This window comes from Bos mutus, chromosome 8 (genome assembly GCF_027580195.1).
Source record: "Bos mutus isolate GX-2022 chromosome 8, NWIPB_WYAK_1.1, whole genome shotgun sequence".
NCBI classification, from domain to species: domain Eukaryota; kingdom Metazoa; phylum Chordata; class Mammalia; order Artiodactyla; family Bovidae; genus Bos; species Bos mutus.
Window position 1 is genome coordinate 59,527,262 of NC_091624.1, and position 25,048 is coordinate 59,552,309.

The following is a 25,048-nucleotide window of genomic DNA, read 5'->3' on the forward strand; positions in this document are numbered from 1 at the left end:
TTTGGAGATGCTAATGGTGGGTTAATCTAAATGGTGGAAAGTCCTGAGGGTCAAAGAAATTTGCATCAAATTGGGAAGCCAGTGCTTTTTTTCTTTTTGAGTAGGGAGTTGTGATTGGCAATAGACTGGCAGTGGTGTGGAAGAGATGGGAGGCAAGACGGGAAGTTGGTAGTCCATGTGAAATAGAATGGACTGAAACTGCCTAGGATGGAAAGAAGAGAGGCAATTATAGAACTGCAGACATGGAAGAAAGGCATAGTACTTGAAAATGGAGGAAGATATGAACCTTCTGGTGAGGTGCCTCATGAAGAACCAGCATACCATGACTGAGAATCTGCAGCCTTGCTGCCCTCAGTACAAGTTAATAAAAGTGAGCTGAAGAAAGCGTGAGGCTCTCTCATCTGAACAGTATAGAGTCAACTCTGGCAGAAGCACTTTCAGAAAGCTAAATCTACATCTGATTAGTCAGCCTTAGGTCATGGTCCCAATATTGGGCCGTGGTTTCTATGACAACACTTCCACTGTTAGCAAGAGCAAGCTTCTATCTAGATCTACAGAGGTGGACCGGTTGGAGTGGGATGTAAGGAAGATGGTGCCTTTTTCTTCCAGTTGTCCCCTTCCTTCATGGGCAGTGGCAGTTTGAAGACAGGGATCAGGCCAAATGGTGCCCCTCACAAGCTCCAAGTAGATTCTGACTCCTAGAGTAGAACAGAATAAGTCTTGATAGTGGGCATGGGGGTTGGGGACAAAGAAGGGAGGAAAGAAACAGGAGAGCTCAAATGTCACCTATCACCATTCCATCTCCAGCCTATCCACAAGATCCAGTCCCAATATCTCTTGTGTGGAGACTTCTAGGTTCATCTACTCGGCCCACATGTGGAGGAACTACTCCTGTCTCTGAAATTCCATGATTATTGCGCATGGATTTTACCCTACTGTTTTGTGTGAACTTGCATGTCTTTTCCTTCTTAGTCTCCTAGCTTTTAAATTCTTAGACACACAGAGAATGTGTGTCTGAATCATTCTCTTTGTAATATACCCTCCTCCAGACTAACACTTTCCACGTGGTTCTAGAACTGAAACATTTGTTAAATTCCTACCCTGAAAGAATAATAGCCTGAGAAACAAACAGTGAGGACCAGAGAAGCTATTGTACATCCATCAGGGCTTATGGGAAACTGGTTTGGAAGCCCTACGTGGATAATCAGATTTGGTTAGGGGTAGTTATGCCTTGAGACAGAGATCTTTCCAAGTCCCTCCAATCCAAAAATTCAGAACTGAACATAGGCTTCCTATATGGTGGCCTGTAAAACAGGTTTTAGTGTTGTCCAAATCTAATATGGAAACCCCATTCATAAAGCTACCATTGCCCATGAAGCAAGAGTAGAATACAAATTTTGCCACTTAAGCAGTTACATTTTTCTATGTTCAACTCCCAAAAATACCCAGGAAAGGTTGATGAAGTTGAAAGTTTATAAATAGCTCTTTCTAAAATAGGAGTAACACCTGTGATCTCAGGAGAGCAGCTGTGCACAAGATCTGTTAGGAGGGCAGGTAAAATGGAGATGAGAGGAGAGATAGAGAGATTATTGAGTATGGAAATGTCAGTATCGATAACTGAAAGAAGGATAGCTTGGCATGGAGTAAAGCCCCACTCCTGGGCTGAGCGAGGGGAAGTTTTCTTTGTTGATTAGAGTAAGTTCAGGGGTGATCAAAGGCCTTGATATAAGACCTGAGACTGAATTTCCCAGGAGAAGCCTCTAATCAAAATTTTCATGCACTTAACAGTTCATAGACTCGAGGCTTGCTTTTGACTTGCTTGGTCATAAGTGGCTGGTCTTAAGCTGTTAAATAAGTTAGTGCTGGGAAATAAAATTATCAGCAGGGACTTGGTAATTAGAAACTGTGAGTTTCTAATACCAGACAGAGTCTTGGAATCCTGTATACTGCTATAAATCTGTGAAAAACAATTATTTAAAAACATAAGCACATTTTTTCCTCTAAATGGGTATCTATATGTATACAATGAAGACATACCCATGTTAAAAAAAAAAAAAATAGCTAAAAGAATCAGCTCTCCCCTTGACATTGGCATAGCTATATGATTACTAAATATATCCCTCAGGAGAGTAGGAAATTAATCAAGTCTCATAAATTAGCTTCACAGAATGTGATTATACTGTACAGTGGGACATGTGTAAGTAAAGGTGAAGGCTTTTTTCTCTCAGCCATGAGGGACCTCACGTGGGCTTCTCTCCTCACCTCTAGATCTGTCAGATAGCAGTAGAAGGGCTTTCTAGTTACAGGAAGGACAGAAGGACTGATACACCCCTCCTTGAAACCCATGCTAATAAAGATCAGATACTGTATTCATTTGCTTGAGCTGCCATAACAAATGACCGCAGACTTGTTCAGTCACTCAGTCATGTCCAACTGTTTGTGACCCCATGGACTGCAGCACGCCAGACTTCCCTGTCCTTCACCATTTCCCAGAGCTTGCTCAAACTCATGTCCATTGAATCAGTGATGCCATCCAGCCATCTTATTCTCTGTTGTCCCCTTCTCCTCCTGCCTTTAATCTTTCCCAGCATCAGGGTCTTTTCTAATGAGTCAGTTCTTCACATCAGATGGCCAAAATATTGGCGCTTCAGTTTCAGCATCAGTCTTTCCAATGAATATTCATGGTTGATTTCCTTTAGGATGGACTGATTTGATCTCCTTGCTGTTCAAGTGACTCAAGAATCTGCTCCAATCTGTTCAAAAGCATTAATTCTTCTGTGCTCAGCCCTTCTTTATGGTCCAACTCTCACATACGTACATGGCTACTGGAAGAACCATAGCTTTGACTAGACGGTCCTTTGTTGGCAAAGTTATTTCTCTGCTTTTTAAAACCCTGTCTAGGTTTGTCATAGCTTTTCTTCCAAGGAGCAAGAGTCTTTTAATTTTATGGCTGCAGTCACCATCTGCAGTGACTTTGGAGGCCAAGAAAATAAAGTCTGTCACTGTTTCCATTGTTTCCCCATCTATTCACCATGAAGTGATGGGACTGGATGCCATGATCTTCATTTTTGAATGTCGAGTTTTAAGCCAACTTTTTTACTTTCCTCTTTCACCTTCATCAAAAGGCTCTTTAGTTCCTCTTTTCTTTCTGCCATAAGGGTGGTGGCATCTGCATATCTGAGGTTATTGATATTTATCCCAGAAATCTTGATTCCAGCTTGTGCTTCATCCAGCCCGGCATTTTGCATGATGTACTCTCATATAAGTTAAATAAGCAGGGTGACAATATACAGCCTTGATATACTCCTCTCCCAATTTGGAACCAGTCCATTGTTCCATATTCAGTTCTAACTGTTGCTTCTTCCCTGAATACAGGTTTTGCAGGAGGCAGGTATGGTGGTCTGGTATTCCCATCTCTTTAAGAATTTTCCACAGTTTTTTGTGATCCACACAGTCAAAGGCTTTGGCATAGTCAATGAAGCAGAAGTAGACATATTCCTGGAATTCTCTTGCTTTTTCTGTGATCCAGTGGATATTGGCAATTTGATCTCTGGTTCCTTGGACTTTTCTAAATCCAGCTTGAGCATCTGGAAGTTCTCGGTTCACATACTGTTGAAGCATAGCTTGGAGAATTTTGAGCATTACTTTGCTAGTGTATGAGATGAGTACAATGGTGCGGTAGTTTGAACATTCCTTGGTATTGCCTTTCTTTGGGATTGGAATGAAAATTGACTTTTTCCAGTCCTGTGGCCACTGCTGAGTTTTCCAAATTTCCTGGCATATTGAGTGCAGCACTTTTATAGCATCATCTTTTAGGATTTGAAATAGCTCAGCTGGAATTCTATCACCCCCACTAGCTTTCTTTGTAGTAATACTTCCTAAGACCCACTTGACTTCATGCTCCAGGATGTCTGGTTCTAGGTAAGTGACCACACCATCCTGCTTGTCTGGGTCATTATGATCTTTTTTTATAGTTCTTCTGTGTATTCTTGCCTCTTCTTAATATCTTCTGCTTCTGTTAGGTCCATAGTATTTCTATCCTTTATTGTGCCCATCTTTGCATGAAATGTTCCCTTGGTATCTCTAATTTTCTTGAAGATATCTCTAGTATTTTCCATTCTATTGTTTTCACAGACTGGATAGCTTAAATAGCAGAAATGTATTTTTTCCCCAAATTCGGAAGGCTAAAATTCCGCTATCAAGGTGTTGGCAGGATTGACTTCCTCTGAGACCTCTTTTCTTGGTTCATAGATGGCTGTCTTTACCTGTGTCTTTATGTCGTCTTTCAATGGGTGTCTCTCTCCTAATCTCCTCTTACAAAGACACTAGTCATATCAGATTAGGGCCCACCTCAATGACCTCACTTTAACTTAATCACCTCTTTAAAGATCTTATCTCCAGTTATGCTCACATTCTGAGGTTAGGATTTCAACACATGAATTTGAGAGAGGGGTGGGCATTCAGCCCATAATGGTTACCTTAGGAACATGGCAGCAGATGGGCCGGGAGTTCCTGCTGGTTCTGTGATTTGTGACTGACCACACACTCGATTTGTCATTCTTCAGTGTTGAGTCAAGGGTCACTTCAGGGGTTCCATAACCACCTTGAAGATTCAATGAATGTGGCAGGCTTAGTTGAGCCCCAAATCTTCTAATAATAATAAGCATAGTATTCAACAATATAATAGAACTTTTACCAAATTCCTTATTCATTATCTCTGAGATCTCACACTAATCCTCCTATCATACTCATTTGGCAGATGAAGAAACTAAGTCTTAGAGTGGTCAACTAACTTTACCACAGTGACACGGTTATTAAGAGGTGGGCATGGAGTGTGTTGATCGTAATAACTCTTCATGATAGATCGCCTCTCTGTGAGCACTGGTTTTTCTGAGTTATCTGTGGGCTGAGAGCCTAAAAAGGAACTCCTTGTAGGAGAATGACTCTGGGGACAGAGGTATGAAGGATCTTTTTACAGCTTTGAGTTGGGGATCTAAAGTAAGGGAGGCCATAGTCCTCAAAGAACACTGAAACCGTAAGTGTGATTCAGAACTTTCCCACTGCTAAGAGATCAGCTAAACCTAGATCTGTTACACCCTAACCCCTGGGAAGATGGAGGAAATGAGAACCAGAGGCAGGGATGGGAATTAGGGACTTTGGACATGGGAGCTCAACCCTGGGGTTGAGCGTGTGTCAGCTTCTCCTCCAATTCGATGTTGTCCTATTTATCCGGTTTCGCTTTTGCTGTCTGTGCTTTTGGTGTCACATTCAAGAAATCATGGCCAAATCCAATGTCGTGAAGCCTTCCCCCTATGTTTTTTTCTAGGAGTTTTATAGTTTTAGGTCTTCCTTTTAGGTATTTAATCCATCTTGAGTTAATTTTTATACATGGGGTAAGGTAAACATCCACCCTTGTTCTTTTGCATGTGGATATCTTGTTTGCCCAGTGCCTGTTTGTTGAAGAAACTGTCCTTGCCCCACTGAATGGTCTTGGTATGTTTGTCAAAAGTCGTTTGACCATTTATGTGTGGGTTTATTTTTGGTCTCTCTATTCCATTGGTCTGTGCTTCTGCCTTTACGCTGGTACCACTCTGTATTGATCTCTATAGCTTTGTAATAAGTTTTGAAGCGAAGAAGTATGAGATTTTAAACTTTGTTCTTTCAAGAATTGTTTTGGTTATTTGAGATTCCTTGACATTCCATATATTTTAGGATGGATTTTTCTATTTCTGCAAAAAATACTCTCGTGATCTGAAGCACCTGCCTTTGTAAACCACTTTTCTATTTTAATTTTTAACAAAATTACTGCAATAATAACCACAGCAACATCTAACTTTTCTGCAGCATCACCAAAGTTGTGCCAGGCAGTGTTCTCTATCCTTACTTAAATCAACTCATTTAATCCTTACAACAGCCCTTGACATAACTATTGATAATTTCCCCATTTGCAGATGAGAAAACTGAAACGCAAAGGGGAATTCTGCATCTTAACTGAGGTCATGCATTTAAAAAGTTCAGAGTAGGATTCAAGTGCAGGTGGTCTGACTCCAGAGTCTCAGGTGTTAGTCGCTGTTCTGTACTTTCCCTGGAAGAAGAAAAAATAGCATACAGGAGTTCAGGCTGCATTGGCTAGACTCTTGGCAGGTGTAGTCCAATTCGTGCAGATGTATTGAGAGGCCCACACATCTCACTGGGTTATGTCTCACAGCTGTGCTTTCCAAATTTTGTTCTGCATTAACACATTATGAAAAGGTGTGGGGGAGGAAGGGAGGAAGAGAGGGAAGAAGGAGGAAAGGAAGGGAGAGGGAAACAAGAGAAAAGAAAAAAGGTTCCTTGGTAAAAAATCAAGTAAGCAAAATCAAACATTTTATTTTCTGTAGAACAGCTCAGACTCTATGACAGGGATCACATGCATTAAAAGTCCCCAAAGTGTTAGTCGCTCAGTCATGTCCCACTCTTTGCAACCCCTTGGACTGTGGCTCACTAGGTTCCTCTGTCCATGGGATTCTCCAGATAAGAATACTGGAGTCAGTTGCCATTTCCTTCTCCAGAGCATCTTCCTGAACCAGGGATCAAACCCGGGTCTCCTGCATTGCAGGCAGATTCGTTACCATCTGAGCTACCAGGGAAGCCCAGTGTCCCCAAAGGAGGCTATAATAGATGGTGTTTCCCAAACTCACTGGGCACAGAGCCCTACGGCAGGGATCTGTAGAATCTCTCCTCTGGGACAGGCTTTGGGAAACGCTGGCTTAAACAAATGTCTGGACGCACCCCTTCTGTGTGTCTTTTGCCAGCAGGACTGTTTGGAAAACTCAGACACAAGTCCTCCTCATGTGTCTGTTTCTGTGTTTATCCCTGTCAGTCACAAGCCTCAGTACATGGGGAGCTGATGGAGAGAGTAGATTTCAGAAATCTGCCCATATCTTGCAGCAGCCTGCTTCCTGGGGTCCCAGGGGTCTGATAGGTGACTCCATTTTCAACCATAGCCAGTGACTCTGTGAGAATAAAAAGATAAAGAAACTTTATGCTAGAGGAAAGCAAGGAACAATTGGGCCACTAGGAAGGAAATACCAAAAATAAAAATAGGGTGGTATTACCAAAGGCATAGAGTGCTCAAGCTTCCACCATGTGTATGTTCAACAAAAGCTCACTGGATACTGGCTGCCAGACATTGCTGCCAGGCCCCCAGGGTCTCTGTGGGGCACAGGATGCCAGTGGACCCTTTAGGACCCAACCATTGGCCCATCCAGATGGAAGTGTTTTTATTTTCGGCCCCAATTTCTTCATCTGGCAAACGAAACAGACAATGATACCCTAAAAGGATGTTATCAAAAAAGTTTTAATTTTAATTATATAAAATATAAAGACAGATACTACATAAAACCAAGGAGTTGTTTTTTTCTTTAAAGAAAAAAAGAATAGTAAAATTTTCAAAATCCAGAAAAAAAAAATTTAAGAACAAAATTCAAAACTGAAAAACAAAAAGCAGCAAATCTAAAAAAATAAGGAGGTAGTAAGAGGAACCAAAATGAAAAGAACAGATAATTGGAAAAGAGAAATGGTTATGAGATAGAGTACAGCTATAGACTGCAAAACAGAATTAGATAAATTTTAAAACAACCCACTGCAAAAGAGAATCAGCAGTCACCATGTGGAGCAGATAGTGGCTGTGGCTTATTTATTTTAATATCCCCACTGGCTTGCAGAGATCAGACCTTCAGACAGTACTGGTGAGGATGAATGGATATGATAGACAAGTGGCCAGGGGGGCAGCAGGCCCTCTGCCAAAATCAGCTTATCAAAGGCTTGACTTCTCTGCCTTTTTTCAGTCATGTTAATATTCAGTTTTCTATGTGCTTTCTGGGCCTGCTGCGTCCTACTTTAATTTGGAAAACATCAAAACCCTGATAATACGACAGTGGGCTGTGACAGTCTACTATTGATACTGAGACACAACTGAAATTACTACTATCTAAGCACTTATTTCTAATATCAATGAATTTGTTCAAATGAGAATTTCTAGAAACTCTTAGGGAATCTTATTATATTTAAATTCATCTTTAAAGTGTTGCCCATGTTGGTGTTTTAAAAATTGAAACAACATAGAAAAGTAAATAAATAAAAAGTAAGAAGTCCCTTTCTCCCTGTATTACTCCATGTGCATGCTGCTGCTGCTGCTAAGTCGCTTCAGTTGTGTCCAACTCTGTGCGACCCCATAGACAGCAGCCCACCAGGCTCCCCCGTCCCTGGAATTCTCCAGGCAAGAACACTGGAGTGGGTTGCCATTTCCTTCTCCAATGCATGAAAGTGCAAAGTGAAAGGGAAATCACTCAGTCATGTCCGACTCTTAGTGACCCCATGGACTGCAGCCCACCAGGCTCCTCCATCCATGGGATTTTCCAGGCAAGAGTACTGGAGTGGGGTGCCATTGCCTTCTCCGACTCCATGTGCATAGCCACTACTAATAGTATATTTCTATTTCTTCTAGATATTGTCTATGCCTAAAAATATGTATAAATGTGCATGACTTTATATAAATTATATCATTCTAAACAAATACCACCTAGTGATTTATTAATTAAATATATCTTAGTTACCATTCCTGTCAGTACATTTAGAAAGTTTTTGCATTGATTTGCAGTGATGACTTTCATGCTATATTTAATCACTCACCTGTTAAATGTTTAGATTATCCTTTATATGTTTTCAAAAAGAACTGAGTAGAAAAATTCCTTTAGTGAAGTACTAATTAGACTATGGGCTTCCCAGGCGGCGCAGTGGTAAAGCATCTGCCTGTCAATGCAGGAGATGCAAGAGATGTGGGATTGATCCCTGGGTCAGGAAGATCCCCTCGAGAAGGAAATGACAACCCACTCCAGTATTCTTGCCTGGAAAATCCCATAGACAGAGGAAGCTTGGCAGCCTACAATCCATGAGGTCACAAAGGGTTGGACATGACTATATTTAGACTTTATTTACTTCAGTCTATTTGGTGGAAAAGACAATTCAGGTTCAAAGCTGAGGGCAAAATGGTACAAAGTACTCAATCTCCCTGAAACAGAAATGGCAAGAAACTCTTCATGATTGGATTAGATACTTCTCCCAAGGTGCCTGTGTGTTTTTCTTTTAGTTGAGGTATAGTTGATTTGTGTATAGCAGAGTGACTCATATATGTGTGTTAGTTGCGCTCAGTTGTGTCCGACTCTTTGCAATCTCATGGCTTGTCCATGGAATCCTCTAGGCAAGAATACTGGAGTTGGTTGCCATTCCCTTCTCTGGGGGGACCTTCCCAACCAAGGGATAGAACTGGGTCTCCTGCATTGCAGGCAGATTCTTTACCATCTGAGCTACCAGGGAGGCCCAAGAGAAGGAAAATGAGTATTCGTTATTAGATTCTTTCCTATTATAGATTATTATAAGATATTGAATATAGTTTGCTGTGCTTGCTATACAGGTCCTTGTTACTTATCTATTTCATATATAGTAATAAGTATCTGTTAACCCAAATTCCTAATTTACCCCAACCCCCTTCCTTTCCTATTTGGTAACCATAAGTCTGTTTTCTATGTCTATTAGGCTGTCTCTGTTTTGAAAGTAAGTTCATTTGTATCATGTTTTAAGATTCCACATATAAATGATATCGTATGATATTTTTCCTTCTCTGTCTGTCTTCACTTAGTATGATAATCTCTAGCTGCATCCATATTGCTGCAAATGACATTATTTCACTCATTTTTAGTGCTAAGATTCCATTGTTTATATTTATCACATCTTCTTTATCCATTCATCTTTTGATGGGCATTTGAATTGTTTCCATGTCTTAGCATTGTAAACGGTGCTGCTATGAACAGTGGGGTTCATGTATCTTTTTAAATAAGAGTTTCTGTCTTTTCTGGATATATCCCAGGAGTGGGATTGCTGGATCATATGCTAACTCTATTTTAGTTGTTTTTTGGAAATTGAGGTACAGTTTATTTACAGTGTTGTGTTTGTTAGTTACTGCTGCTGCTGCTAAGTCACTTCAGTTGTGTCCAACTCTGTGCAACCCCACAGACAGCAGCCCACCAGGCTCCTCTGTCCCTGGGATTCTCCAGGCAAGAGTAGTGGAGTGGGTTGCCATTTCCTTCCCCTTGTTAGTTACTACTGTATAGCAAATGATTCAATTTTACACTTACATTCAATTTATACATTCTCTTTTATATTCTTTTCATTACGGTTTATCATAGAATGTTGAATATAGTTTTGTACTATACAATAGGACCTTGTTGTTTATCCAGTTTACATGTAAAAGCTTACATCTGCTAACCCCAATCTCCAATTCCACCCCTTCCTCAAGCTCCTCCCCCTTGAAGACTACCAATCTGTTCTCTGTCTGTGATTCTATTTCTCTTTTACAGATATGTTCATTTGTGTCATTATTTTAGATTCCACATATAAATGATATCACATATTATTTGTCTTTTTTTTTCTGACTTGCTTCATTCAGTATGATAATCTCTAGCTGCATCCATGTTACTGCAAATGTTATTATTTTGTCCTTTTTATGGCTGAGTAGTATTCCATTATATATGTGTACCACATCTTCTTTATCCCTTCATCTGTTGATGGGCATTTAGATTGTTTCCATGTCTCGGCTATTGTGAATAGTGCGTCTATGAACATAGAAGTGCATGTATCTTTTTGAGTTATAGTTTTGTGTGGATACATGCCCAGGAGTGAGATTGTTGGATCAAGTGGTAATTCTATTTTTAGTTTTCTGAAGAATCTCCATACTTGTTTCCACAGTGGCTGCACCAACTTACCTTCTCACCAACAGTGTAAAGGGTTCCCTTTTCCCCACACCCTCTTTAGCATTTGTTATCTGTAGACTTTTTAACGATGGCCATTCTGACTGGTGTGAGGTGGTACTTCATGGTAGTTTTGATTTGCATTTCTCTAGTAATTAGTGCGGAGAAGGCAATGGCACCCCACTCCAGTACTCTTGCCTGGAAAATCCCATGGATGGAGGAGCCTGGTGGGCTATAGTCCATGGGGTCGCTAAGAATCAGACAAGACTGAGCGACTTCACTTTCACTTTTCACTGTCATGCATTGGAGAAGGAAATGACAACCCACTCCAGTGTTCTTGCCTGGAAAATCCCAGGGACGGGGGAGTCTGGTGGGCTGCCGTCTATGGGGTCGCACAGAGTTGGACATGATTGAAGCGACTTAACAGCAGCAGCAGCAGTAGTAATTAGTGATGATGAACATCTTTTCATATGCCTTTTGGCCATCTGTAGAAATGTTATTCTTAGTTTTTTAAGAAACCTTCATGCTATTCTCCCTAGTGGCTGCATCGGTTTACATTCCCACCAACAGTGTAGGAGTGTTTCCTTTTGAGAAATGAAATTTTATTCAAGTTGTTTTCATATAGAATGAGGGTCAGCAAACTATGGCCTCCAGGCCAAATCTAGTTGGGCACCTATTTTTCTACCTAGTTTTATTGGAACACAGCCACGCCCCTTCATTTGCATGTTTTATGGCTATTTTTGTGCTACAGCACAGTTGAGTAGTTGTGACACAGACTGTATGACCTGCAAAACCTAACAAATTTAGTATCTGGACCTTGACAGGAATTTTGCTGACCCTAGCTCTGGAGAAGTCAAAGACTTAATTCCCCTGCCACACCCTAGGGATCAACAAATATAACTGCTTGAGCAGCAGTCGAAAGAGTATCTCTTTGGGCTCCTGTTGTTCATATTTCTGGGGCCAGACTGTCCACACTCCTGAGTGACTAAGGGGAAGTAAAACCAAGGCAGTGAGGCCATTGCATTGCACTGCTGGGGAGAGGAATCCTTGTGAACAGGTTTCCTCAAGCGGGAGGGTAGCATGGGGGAGGCATTTACAGACTCATTTGCACAAACCAGAAATCCCAGGTGGTGCCGAGCTGCTGGTGAGGAGGACGGGCAGGGTTTCTGGAGTCAGTGCTCAGACTCTGGACACTTACTTGGTCAACCTCCAGAAGCTGCTGACTGCATTTCTGAAGACAAATAAAAATTTCCATTTCTCTTCCTCTTCATTTCACAAAAACCTCATCCTTATTTAGCATGCCCGCCCCCCGCCCCAACCTTCCCCCTACCCCAGGGTGCATCAGAGAGGTATTTTTATCACTGTGGGAGAAAGCACTGTAAACTGTACACTGGCTGAGCTTCACCTGATTATGTTTAGAGCAATTGCTCTTCTGCGATCATCACTTTTGTAAGAATCACCCAGATTTCTGAGTTGTGTTTTTGTGTTTAAATTTTTAAAAAATTGCTTTATAATATTGTGTACATCCATTGTACTAGTTATCTAGAGGGGTGAGATGGGGTGGGAGGAAGGCTTAAGAGGAAGGGGATATATGTATACATTTGTCTGAATTATGTTTTGAAGAAAGTTTAACTTGTTATGGAAAGTGATTTGTTGGTAGAGAATTTTGGTGGTCAAGTTCCATTACGTGATAAGACTTTATGAGGAACTCTTTGCTAGAAGAGCAGGGCATCCTCACATCTCTAAATAAGGGTGTTTATTCAGCAGCTAGTTATTCACCTCCACCACATGCTAGGCCCTTTGCCAATTACACATGCTAAGCACTGGGAGAACCTGCCCTCATGGACCTCTGTGTGTAAGTGTGGAGGTGGGGAACAAGAGTGGTCATGAGTGTGGGAGGTAGGGCAGACAAGCTAGGAAGAGATTGTTGTAAATCATGAAAAATATCCATTTGATGTGAGCTCAGGGTACTGTGGAACTTGACCTAACTGTGCAGGTTGGGGATGAGCCCTGTGGCCGAGATGTCTAAGCTGAGTTGTAGATTGTACTTGGCCCTAAGCGAGGGCCAAGTAGGGAATGGGCACTGGCCAACGTAGGGAGTGTCTGAGGGGAGAGTAAGCTTGGGTGTATCCTGGGAAGCCAGACCGTGAAGTCTGGTGAGCCACACTCTGGAGCCAGGCCCCTTCCTTTGGGGCAATGGGGATGTGAAAGGACTGAAACAAGGTTAGATTGAGAAGGTTGGATACTGAGCAATGTGGAGGGGTGGGGAGTGAAAACAGAAACAGGTTTCTGCTAGGAAGAAAATGAACTAAGATCGTAGCAGTGAAAGTAAAGAGGAGAAGATGAGGCCAGTGTATAAGACTGGATTGTCAGGATGGTCAACTGGATTGGGAAGAAATGGTAGAAAAAGAAGGAAAAGAAGAATGAATGCTCATTTTGGGGATTGGGAGCTCAGCGACATTCACCGGGATGGGAAGATGTTAGCTGACTATTACCATGTAATAAATTGTCTCAAAATTTACCTTAAAACAACAAACATTTATACTCTCATGGTTTCTGTATCAGGAACTAAAGAGCAGATTAGATAGTGGTTCTGACTTGGGGTCTCTTACGAAGTTGCTGTTGAGACATCAGTCATCTGAAGACTTGACTGGGGCTGGAAGACCTGCTTCCAAGGTGAGCCCCTCACATGGCTGTTGGCAGGAGGCCTCAGTTTCTGCCTGGATTTTTATAGGAAGCCTCAGTTCCTTACTACATGCTTGAGCATCCTCTGGATGTGGTGGCAGCAGGCTTCTCCCAGGGTGAGTAATCCGAGAGAGACCAAAGAGGAAGCAAGGCACGTGCTTCTTGGGACCTAGTCTTAGAAGTCACACACTGTCACTTCTACCTCATTCCATTCTTTAAAAGCAAGTAACTAAGTTCGGTCTATGCTTAAGGAAAGGAGGATTAGGCTCCAACTTCTGAGGGGAATGTCAGAGAATTCATGGACATTTTTTAAAACCATCGCAGGGAATGTAGGCTGTAGCAGACCTGTGTAAAAGAAAGCGCTGAATTCAGTCTTATACATGTTGAATTCAAAGTGCTTATGAGTCATCCAAGTTGTGAACTGTATATTGGCTTCAGAAACAAGTATATGCCCCTCTGCAATGTGATATTACATCATTTAATTTAATCTTCTTAACAACAAATACATTATTGATGTCTTAAGGTCTTAGAAAAAAATGTGGGACTAATATATACCCTGCAGGCAAGAGGTAGAATTCTCCATGCAGCCCTGTTCACAGCCAAGGATCTAATTATTATCTGAAAAGCAAAGGGTTTAAATGATATTTAGGCTTTCCTTCTATCCCTCCTCAGTGTTCCTTAAATGGTAGTGCTCATAAGGCTACTACAAAGGATTTTATACAGAGCGACATATGCTATCATTCAAGGGTCGTTTGGATGACAAGCGATTTTTGCTACTTGGCTATTCTGAGAATTCAACTCTGAGTAAGGAGACTATATTATGTCTCTCTCCTCTGAGAATCGGAGAACAGATGGCTGTGGTTTGTGGGGTTTTGCAAAATCCCTAGAGAAGGTAGTAACTGGGTGAGTGCCAAGTGCTTATCTTCTATTCATTTTCTGTCTTCTCCTTTCCCTGTTCTCCCTTCCTTATCTGTCCTCAGCTGACTGGCTTATAGGAGTCACCACACTTATGTGTTCTGGGGTGAGTGAGGTCCCATGGGGTAGCCAGTTGTTGGCAAGAACCTCATTTCATGAGCTCAGACTCAGCTTCCTAAGCTCCCATCCTCTCCTGATATCAGCTTGATTAAGCTGTGTGTGATCCCCAGTACAGCCTGTCTTACCCCCAGTTGAGTAATGTGATAAGAGCTCTGGAGCTTACAGAGTAGCATGTACCCTTACCTTAAATTGTGCTGCCCACTTTATCAGATTTCCCTGATAATTCAGTTGGTAAAGAAACCGCCTGCAATGGAGGAGACTCTGGTTTGATTCCTGGGTCGGGAAGATTCCCCTGGAGAATGAATAGGCTACCCACTCCAGTATTCCTGGGCTTCCCTTGGCTCTCAGTTGGTAAAGAATCCACCTACAATGCGGGAGACCTGGGTTCAATCCCTGGGTTGGGAAGATCCCCTGGAGAAGGGAAAGGCTACCCACTCCAGTATTCTGGTATGGAGAATTCCATGAACCATATAGTCCATGGAGGCACAAAGAGTTGGACACGACTAAACAACTTTCACTTCACTTCACTTTATCAGACAGGGATCCTAAAATGGAAACTCTCCAACCCTTGGTCTTTAAAGGGCTAATTTATGTATTTAACAAAGGCAGGCAAGCACCTGGTGAAAGATTTTCTTCTTTTTTCATTTTATCTCCAGGCCTAGAGGAAGCAACCTTACCAGTCCAGTGTGTCTTATTTGACTAGAAGAAAATCAGGAGAATTTTAGGAACTCTGTCATGAAAGAACTTTCTCTTTATGTAATCATTTCCCAAAATAAATAAGCATAACTATCCAGTATTTTTTTAAGAACAATTAACATGCTTAGCCTGCTACCCTATTTCTATGGAGCTGTATTTCTTAATGGTCAGTCTTATAAAAATGATTATTCCCTGGAAATGGTGTTGTCAGCTGCTGAGTGTGCACACCTGTCAGGAAACATGAGCATCTAGAAGTGCTGTGTGTGTGTGTGTGTGTGTGTGTCTTGGTTCACTGCTCATTTGCTGTTAAGAAGACCCTGATCCTGGACAGGGCTAATCCTACAACAATTAAATCCCTCCAGCTTCAGAAATGCTGGAAGGATATACAATGTAGAACGGGCTTACCTTTGTACCTGGTCTAAAGGCAAAAGGGTGGATTTAACCAGGTACCAAAGTTTTGCTGTCGTGATTAGTCTTTTACTCTGTGGTGTCAGGACTGCCATGCTACAGCATGCTGGTTTCTTTATGAAGACACGTAAGTACCAGAAACACAAAATCTGGTAATAGAAATTCTTCTAATAGAAATGAGATCCATTCTCAAATGGAAGAATTCCATTTATATCACTGGCCCCCACTTGGTGCTGTTTGTGATGAGATAGGTGCCCACATTTAGTATAAATAGCATGAAGTTACCTAAGGGAATGGTTCTTTTTCTAACTTCCTGGATTGAGTTGAGCCCTTAGCTAATTCATTCATTTTATTTTCTAATATTTGAGTTCAAGGCTATTTATTTTACTCTAGGAATTTCTTTAGCTACTTTCACAAGTTTTGGTATGTCATACTTTATTGTTCAACAACTTACAAATATGTTTTCCAGTTTCCAGTCTTTTTATGATTGATTTCTTATATGTCATCCTGAAGTCAGAAAATAAAGTACATGCAGTATAGTGGCTCAGATGGTAAAGAATCTGCCTACAATGCGGGAGACCTGGGTTTGATCCCTAGGTCAGGAAGATCTGCTGGAGAAGGGAATGGCTACCCACTCCAGTATACTTGCCTGGAGAATTTCATGGGAAGAGGAACTAGGGGCTCACAAAGAGTTGGACATGACTGAGTGACTAACACTAACTAAGATTGACTTTTGGTATTTTACATGACATTTTATACAATTTTCAAGAGTTTAAAAAAAAATGTGTAATTTTCTTGAATGCAGATCTCTCCATTAGATTAAGTTGTGTTAGTACTTTGTTCAGATCTTCTGTATCTTTATGCATATTTTTCAGATTTATAAATTCTTGAGACATATTCAAGTTCCCACCCATGAAATCAATTTCTCCTTATAATTGACTTTTTTCCGCCTATGTTGTTGAAAGCATATTGACTCTGGATCAATATACCTTCTGAGAAATTCCTCCTTTTATCATAAAGTATTAACTTTCTTAACCCTTAATAATGCTTTTCTGCCCAAAGTCTATTTTGTTTGATACTAATTTTGTGACACTTGCTTCTTGTGGCTAATGTTTTTCTGATATTTCTTTTTATAACACTTTATCATAAACACTTCTGCATTATTATTTTTAGATGTTCCTTTTTTAAGCAGCATGGCTTCTCAGGGTAAATGACATTACCTGCTATGACCGACAACCCCAAATCTCAGTGCTTCAACACCATGAAGATTTTAATTCAGTTCAGTTCAGTCGCTCAGTCATGTCCGACTCTTTGTGACCCCATGAATCGCAGCACGCCAGGCCTCCCTGTCCATCACCAACTCCCGGAGTTCACCCAGACTCACGTCCATCGAGTCAGTGATGCCATCCAGCCATCTCATCCTCTGTCGTCCACTTCTCCTCCTGCCCTCAATCCCTCCCAGCATCAGGGTCTTTTCCAATGAGTCAACTCTTCGCATGAGGTGGCCAAAGTACTGGAGTTTCAGCTTTAGCATCAGTCCTTCCAAAGAACATCCAGGACTGACCACCTTTAGAATGGACTAGTTGGATCTCCTTGCAGTCCAAGGGACTCTCAAGAGTCTTCTCCAACACCACAGTTCAAAGCATGAGTTCTTTGGCACTCAGCTTTCTTCATAGTCCAACTCTCACATGCATACATGACTACTGGAAAAACCATAGCCTTGCCTAGATGGACCTTTGTTGGCAAAGTAATGTCTCTGCTTTTCAATATGCTATCTAGGTTGGTCATAACTTTCCTTCCAAGGAGTAAGCATCTTTTAATTTCATGGCTGCAATCACCATCTGCAGTGATTTTGGAGCCCAGAAAAATGAAGTCTGACACTGTTTCCACTGTTTCCCCATCTATTTCCCATGAAGTGATGGGACCGGATGCCACGATCTTCGTTTTCTGAATGTTGAGCTTTAAGCCAACTTTTTCACTCTCCATTTTCACTTTCATCAAGAGGCTTTTTAGTTCCTCTTCACTTTCTGCCATAAGGGTGGTGTCATCTGCATATCTGAGGTTACTGATATTTCTCCCGGCAATCTTGATTCCAGCTTATGCTTCTTCCAGTCCAGCATTTCTCATGATGTATGCTGCATATAAGTTAAATAAGCAGGGTGACAATATACAGCCTTGACGTACTCCTTTTCCTATTTGGAACCAGTCTGTTGTTCCATGTCCAGTTCTAACTGTTGCTTCCTGACCTGCATATAGGTTTCTCAAGAAGCAGATCAGGTTGTCTGGTATTCCCATCTCTTTCAGAATTTTCCACAGTTTATTGTGATCCACACAGTCAAAGGCTTTGGCATAGTCAATAAAGCAGTAGATGTTTTTCTGGAACTCTCTTTTTCAATGATCCAGCAGATGTTGGCAATTTGATCTCTGGTTCCTCTGCCTTTTCTAAAACCAGCTTGAACATCTGGAAGTTCATGGTTCATGTATTGCTGAAGCTTGGCTTGGAGAATTTTGAGCATTACTCTACTAGCATGGGAGATGAGTGCAATTGTGTGGTAGTTTGAGCATTCTTTGGCATTGCCTTTCTTGGTGATTAGAATGAAAACTGACCTTTTCCAGTCCTGTGGCCACTGCTGAGTTTTCCAAATGTGCTGGCATATTGAGTGCACTTTCACAGCATCATCTTTCAGGATTTGAAAAAGCTTGACTGGAATTCCATCACCTCCACTAGCTTTGTTCATAGTGATGCTTTCTAAGGCCCACTTGACTTCACATTCCAGGATGTCTGGCTCTAAGTAATTATTATAATCTCATATTATTTGTTCATTAAATGGCTTTTATTGCCAGTTCTTCTGTTTACAGCATCTGCTGGCAATCTTTCGTAATGTTTTTCCCTAGTGTAATTTGTAGCTTAGCGGGTGTGGGTTGGGGGTGTTGGTGTGAGGTCATCTTTTAGAGGGTTTTTAACTTTCTCCTAAGTGGGTTTCCAGTGAATCCTAGTTAGTGCAAGTAGCACTGCCAAGTGGTTTCATATTTGATTCTTCTGGAACCTTGGGAATCTTGGCTTTTAATGGTCCTAGGTGAATTTTAATTTTAATTTCTTGACTTGTGTTTGCTACATCATTCAGGTAATATAAATCAGACACACTTGGCATACAAATAGTGTGTCTAATTCTCACTGGTTGCTTTTTATTTTCTACCCAAGATTCCAGGCAGACTATGCTTTCTGAGGCCAGAGGATAGAGTTTGTTCTCACTCTCTTTTCATTAAGAGGGCGGTTCTTTAGGGACCATGGCCTTATGTGGATGTTCAGATCTAGGTCTTTCTTCTAGCACCTGGAGGTCTCTTCTCCTGTGGGGCCCTAAGGCCTATGTCCAGTCAAGAATGCTCCAGACTACCTTTCTTCAGCTTTCTAGAATAACTGTTCATTTCTGGCACCTGGAATTTCCCTTGGTCTCTCTCAAGTTTGGAAATGTATTGATTACTTTTAGGGTGTTCTGTCTTACATAGCATTTCTTTGCATTTATAACTATAAATGATATTACACCTTGTCAGACACTTTCTAATCTCTTCTTTTTAGCAAATAAAGTCTCAAAGTGACAGCTCAAGGGTTTCTACCTTGAATGTAATAGCATTGTTTTATTTTGATTAAACTTATGCAACTATTTCTTTTAGGCAAGTGATTCTAAGTTTCCATGTATAGTGATACAAATCTTTCTTTGAGAGCAAACTTGAAAAAAATAAGTCAATTGAAATAAAAGTATTAAGTAAACTGACAAGGGCTAGGTGACTGTGACAAACCCATAAAGGTAGTATGTTAATATTCAAGTTTATAAATACTTGAAAGCCTTTGATGCTCTTCTGAGCTTTGTCCTCATCTTTTAAAGTGTTCTTTTATGTTTTAACAACCTAGACAGGAAGATGTGTACATCAGCCTGAGCCTGGGCTGAGAGTGTAAGAAATCAGGGCATAGTGTGAGTCAGATACTCCCTTCAAAACAAGCAATAAAGATCGGAATATACAGTAGTACTACTCAGAATGGGTTGGATTAGCATGTTTGAACAAAGAAACCCAATATCTCTGGGTAGGACAAAACAAAAAATTCTTTCTTGCTCATATATCCAGTGAGCTTTGTTTAGAAGGCAATGGCACCCCAGTCCAGTACTCTTGCCTGGAAAATCCCATGGATGGAGGAGCCTGGAAGGCTGCAGTCCATGGGGTCGCTGAGGGTCGGACACAACTGAGCGACTTCACTTTCACTTTTCACTTTCATGCATTGGAGAAGGAAATGGCAACCCACTCCAGTGTTCCTGCCTGGAGAATCCCAGGGACGGGGGAGCCTGGTGGGCTGCCGTCTATGGGGTCGCACAGAGTCGGACACGACTGAAGTGACTTAGCAGCTGCTCCTCGTAGCTGTCGGGCTGAGCTCCTCCATAGGCACCAAGGTGGGGAACAACACGTGGCACCCATGGTTTCTCCTAATTCTTCTTCCCAGAAGTGAAACCTGCCACTTCAGCCACCATTTCATTTGTCAAAGCAAGTCGCATGCCCACCTTAATTTCAGAGGAGGACAGGGAGGTACACTTCTACCACGTGTGCAAAAAGTGGAGAGCCAGAACTGTTTGGTGAAGATCAGTGATGTTTATAAAACTGCCCAGCAAACAAACAATTCCAGATCCATCCTCTAGATGGAGATGTGGAGCTAAGCATCTTTTGGAGAGGATGGCCACAGTAGAGTCAGTCTTGTGTTTACAACTCCCCCCAACCTGTTTGGTACCTCCTTGCTGTATACAGAAGACCCCAAATTAAGTAGTGACTACCGATGGATATGGTAAAATACTTACCTTCACGATGGATTGATTAGTTACCCAACCGGTCCTGAGAGGCGTCCATTACTGATGTAAAACTCCATGCTACTTCCTTGCCAATTATTCTGTTTGGCTGCTGTATTTCTACAAATATTTATCGGCCTAATGTATGAATGTGGTAGTATTGACAATGGCTGCAACTTGGGTTTCTCCCAGGTTTGCCTCTGGTCTATTCTGGTTCAGTGTTCCTTCTCTTTTTCCTGGAGTTTCCTAAAAAAGTCCGCATGGCCTTCTGTAATATCTGTGGGTTTGTGGGTCCCTCGCTTCTGATCACTGCCCGATCACAGCTTCAGTTTTTCTCTTCCCTCAGGTATGTTACTTTTGGTTTTCTAGCACCTCCTTAACAGGGTCTCTGCTCTGTGTTGCAAAAAGACATTGAGAGACAAAGGCTCTATTTACTAACTTCAGTGCATCCGGGGCACTTACAGTCTCTACGGAGATCTGTTTAGCGCTGAAACTTACCCTTACCTGGGCTAATACTCAAATTTTAGGAAACTTAATTATGTTTTGTCTAACCACGACACACACTTCAGTTAAATTACTGATCCTGCATTATGTTTAAAGTGAGGGGACATAATACCTTAAACTTACTTAGTCAGTGCTTTATAATTTTCAGAGCACTTCCTCATTCTGTTTATTCTCCACAGTCCCTGTAATGTTGGGTATTTATTATCTTCCTTTAAAATCACAAAGATAATTAATTTTCTCAAGGTTAATCAGCTTGTCAGTACTAACAGTAGAACTATAACCCATAACTAGACCCTCATATCTAGGACTCTTTGAATTACTCCATGATGTTGCCCATAGCTTAGAAACATCAACAAAACCTGCAAAAATTTAAGATGGATATTATCTGTTTTTAAACTTCGTATTGGGCCTATGGCCAGCACCCTTATGTGCTCTCTGAAGCAAGTAGATATGATGCCTTTTTTTTTTTTTTTTTAAGGTTGACTTATAGGCAACTAGGGAAAATCATGTATGTGTGCATTTAGGGAAGTTCAAGTTCAGTAATTCAATCCAACACATATTTATCGAGTGTTTATACCAGGTGCTGGAGATGTAATAGTGAAGAAGACAGACATGGTTTCTGTCCTCATGAAGCTTCAAGGCTAATGGAGAAAGCAGTTACAATAGACAGCAAAAGGAACTTCAATAAAGGAGACAGCATTTTTTTCTTTCAATATTATTTTTAGGCATTGCACAGTCTTTTTTTATTGGTGAGGGAATGGAGACACAGAAAGATTAGATAATTTGCCATATGACACAGTAAGGGATGGAGCTAGGATTTGAATGTAACTCCTCTCAGCAGCATTTCGCTGTGTCACAGGTACTACAGGGTTGATGTCAAGGAGAACACAGACAGATGACAAGGCATCATTGCAGGGAGATCTGAAAAACTGCAGCAGTATAGGAAACCCAGACAACTATCCCTCTGGGTCCCAGGTCTTTCAAAACTGGGGCCCCTGGAAGGCCTTCTCTTTGCCCACTACTCCCACCTCCACTGCTGGACAGTTCAGTTTGCTGCCTCCCAATGCAGTGTGTCTCTGGCAGGAGTTATCTTATTCCTGCCATTACATTATTGTCTTTGGCTCACATGCTGACCCCTCACTCTTTTCGACTAAGCTGCAGGACTCATTTCAGAGAACATACACAGCAGAAGCCATAGCAAGTATATAGAGAAAGAAACTCCGTATGTTTTTGAAGAGGTGTGTAGGGTTGACAGGTAAGGATGAAGGCATTTACTTCTCTCAGGAGCAGCTCTGAGTTTTTGGTAACAGTCATTATTATTTTAACTCCATCATCCCATTTTCATGACAAGAATGAGGCTGGTCTATTTCAGTCTTCTGTATCCTTAGCACAGAGTAGACACACAGTACATATTTATTGAATAAGTGAAGCAAGTTGTTATCACTAGGGACATAGGATTTTGTTTACATCATAGGCTTTATTGACAGTAAGGGGTTTAACTTGGATCCTGAAAATATTGATCATCCAGGTAAGCAAACTTCAAATGTTTGGTAGACCTGGATTGAGGTGGAGAGGAGTCGCAATAAGAGAGGGAGGGGGAGAGGGAGGGATTAAATTTAGGACTTTAACACAAAGGTTTATCATGTTTAAATTTAGAAGGGTGCCTACATCAGAGGTATTTACCCTAGATGAGAGAAATTACAGGAAAGCGCCCAAGAATAAAAATATATAATTGTGACAAATGGGGATGTACTGAATGAAGGTCAGGAGATAAAAATAAGGGGAATTTATTGTGAACAGTTGTTCAATTCAGTTCAGTTGCTCAGTCATGTCTGACTCTTTGCAACCCCACGGACTGCAGCATGCCAGGCCTCTATCACCAACTCCTAGAGTTTACTCAAACTCATGTCCATCGAGTTGGTGATGCCATCCAACCATCTCATCCTCTGTTGTCTCCTTTTCCTCCTGCCTTCCATCTTTCCAAGCATCAGGGTCTTTTCAAATGAGTCAGTTCTTCGCATCAGGTGGCCAAAGTATTGGAGTTTCAACTTCAGCATCAGTCCTTCCAATGAATATTCAGGACTGATTTCCTTTAGGATGAACTGGTTGGCACTCCTAGCTGTCCAAGGGACTCTCAAGAGTCTTCTCCACCACCACAGAACAGTGGTTAGCTTCCTACAAAAGCACGTGAATTTGCCACAGTTTCCTGAGTATTTGTCTGTTCCCTTCCACTAGTCTTACCAAGTGGGCTAATATAAACAGTTCCAGGTTCAAAACTGATTAGAAAAGATAGTAACTCATGACCAAAACCATCTTCATCAATGCGTAATTCACAATGAATTTTTAAATATTCAAAGGAAAGAAAATATTAATAGTTGGTACCTCCTCAGGGATGTCAGGCACTTTATATTCATTGCTTAATCTTTCAGCAGCTCAGTGAGGTAGGTGGTATATCCCTATTTTACAGAGAGAGACCAGCAGAGTATGCTTTCCTGTACCCATAGTTTAGGTAGTATGCTCAAATTTACACAGAGGAAGAGATACATACAAAGTCAGCTCTGTCCTTACTCCAGAGCATGTATTACATCTCTTGTTGGAAAGAAACAAAGTTACATGTCTCCTTAAATATATTTTATTAGTTATTTACTTTTCCTGTTTTTGAATTTCTCGAGGTGTGTTTACTTGTGTGAGCTGACAGAAGTGACTGTCTATGTGCACAGAGTAAAAGCTGTGTCTGTGGTTCTCATTCACAGTAACTGCAGAAAGTCTGTTTTCTAAGTTGGGGCCACTTCCAGTGAATTCAGTACGTGTACTAGGTTTATTGAAAATACTATCCTGGAATCTTGGGGTTTCCTTTTCAAAGAAAATGAAATCCCACGCAGTGTTTTACACCATTTGCTTTTTTTCTTTTTTCCAGACTGCTGTCAGAGGATGTGGGAATGGACATCCACTCTGAGGAGGGGATGCTGAGTCCCACTGCTGCAGACATGAGGCCAGGTGAGAGAGTGTTCGTTCATTTCTTTCAGCGGTGTTCTATATCCAAACGTGTTCATTATTCAGTGAGAGAACCATTTCCTGTGCATCCAACTTGTGATTTCAGTGATAGAGGTGAAGAGAGTGAGAAAAAAAAATGTGTGAGGAAGGTGTTAGGCTTGATGTAGTTAATTACAGAGTCGACTTGAATAACCAACGAACGCAGGCTACCCTTTGTCTCCCAAGCCGTGCCTAGATCTGCCAAAATGTTTTCAGTTCCTGTGATAATGGTTGCTTTTTATCATAATACCAAATTCTAACCAACATCTAAGTTCACCAAATTTATACTTAAGTGTGAAAATATTTAAAACTAGTGATTTACAGAGAAATGCAAATCAAAATCACGAGGTACCATCTCATGCTGGTCAGAATGGCTGCTATCCAAAAGTCTACAAACAATAAATACTGGAGAGGGTGTGGAGAAAAGGGAACCTTCTTACACTGTTGGTGGGAATGCAAACTAGTACAGCCACTATGGAGAACAGTGTGGAGATTCCTTAAAAAACTGGAAACAGAACTGCCATACGACCCAGCAATCCCACTGCTGGGCATACACACCAAGGAAACCAGAATTGAAAGAGACACGTGTACCCCAATGTTCATTGCAGCACTGTTTACAATAGCCAGGACATGGAAGCAACCTAGATGTCCATCAGCAGATGAATGGATAAGAAAGCTGTGGTACATATACACAATGGAGTATTACTCAGCCATTAAAAAGAATACATTTGAATCAGTTCTAATGAGGTGGATGAAACTGGAGCCTATTATACAGAGTGAAGTAAGCCAGAAAGAAAAACACCAATACAGTATACTAACGCATGTATACTGTATACTGTATTGGTGTTTTTCTTTCTGGCTTACTTCACTCTGTATAATAGGCTCCAGTTTCATCCACCTCATTAGAACTGATTGGGAGAAGGCAATGGCACCCCACTCCAGTACTGTTGCCCAGAAAATCCCATGGATGGAGGAGCCTGGTAGGCTGCAGTCCATGGGGTCGCTAAGAGTCAGACATGACTGAGCAACTTCACTTTCACTTTCCACTTTCAAGCATTGGAGAAGGAAATG

The 25,048-nt window shown here is 41.3% G+C and overlaps 1 protein-coding gene across 4 annotated transcripts in view; it reads left to right on the forward strand.

Moving 5' to 3' along the window:
- Window positions 1-25,048, forward strand: part of PRUNE2 (prune homolog 2 with BCH domain) — a 296,154-nt gene that overhangs the window by 227,882 nt on the left and 43,224 nt on the right. For all 4 annotated transcript variants that reach the window (XM_070375739.1, XM_070375740.1, XM_070375741.1 and 1 more), the window contains exon 10: window positions 23,862-23,941. In XM_070375739.1, coding sequence (XP_070231840.1) covers window positions 23,862-23,941 — 80 coding nt within the window. The remainder of the gene's footprint in view (window positions 1-23,861; window positions 23,942-25,048) is intronic.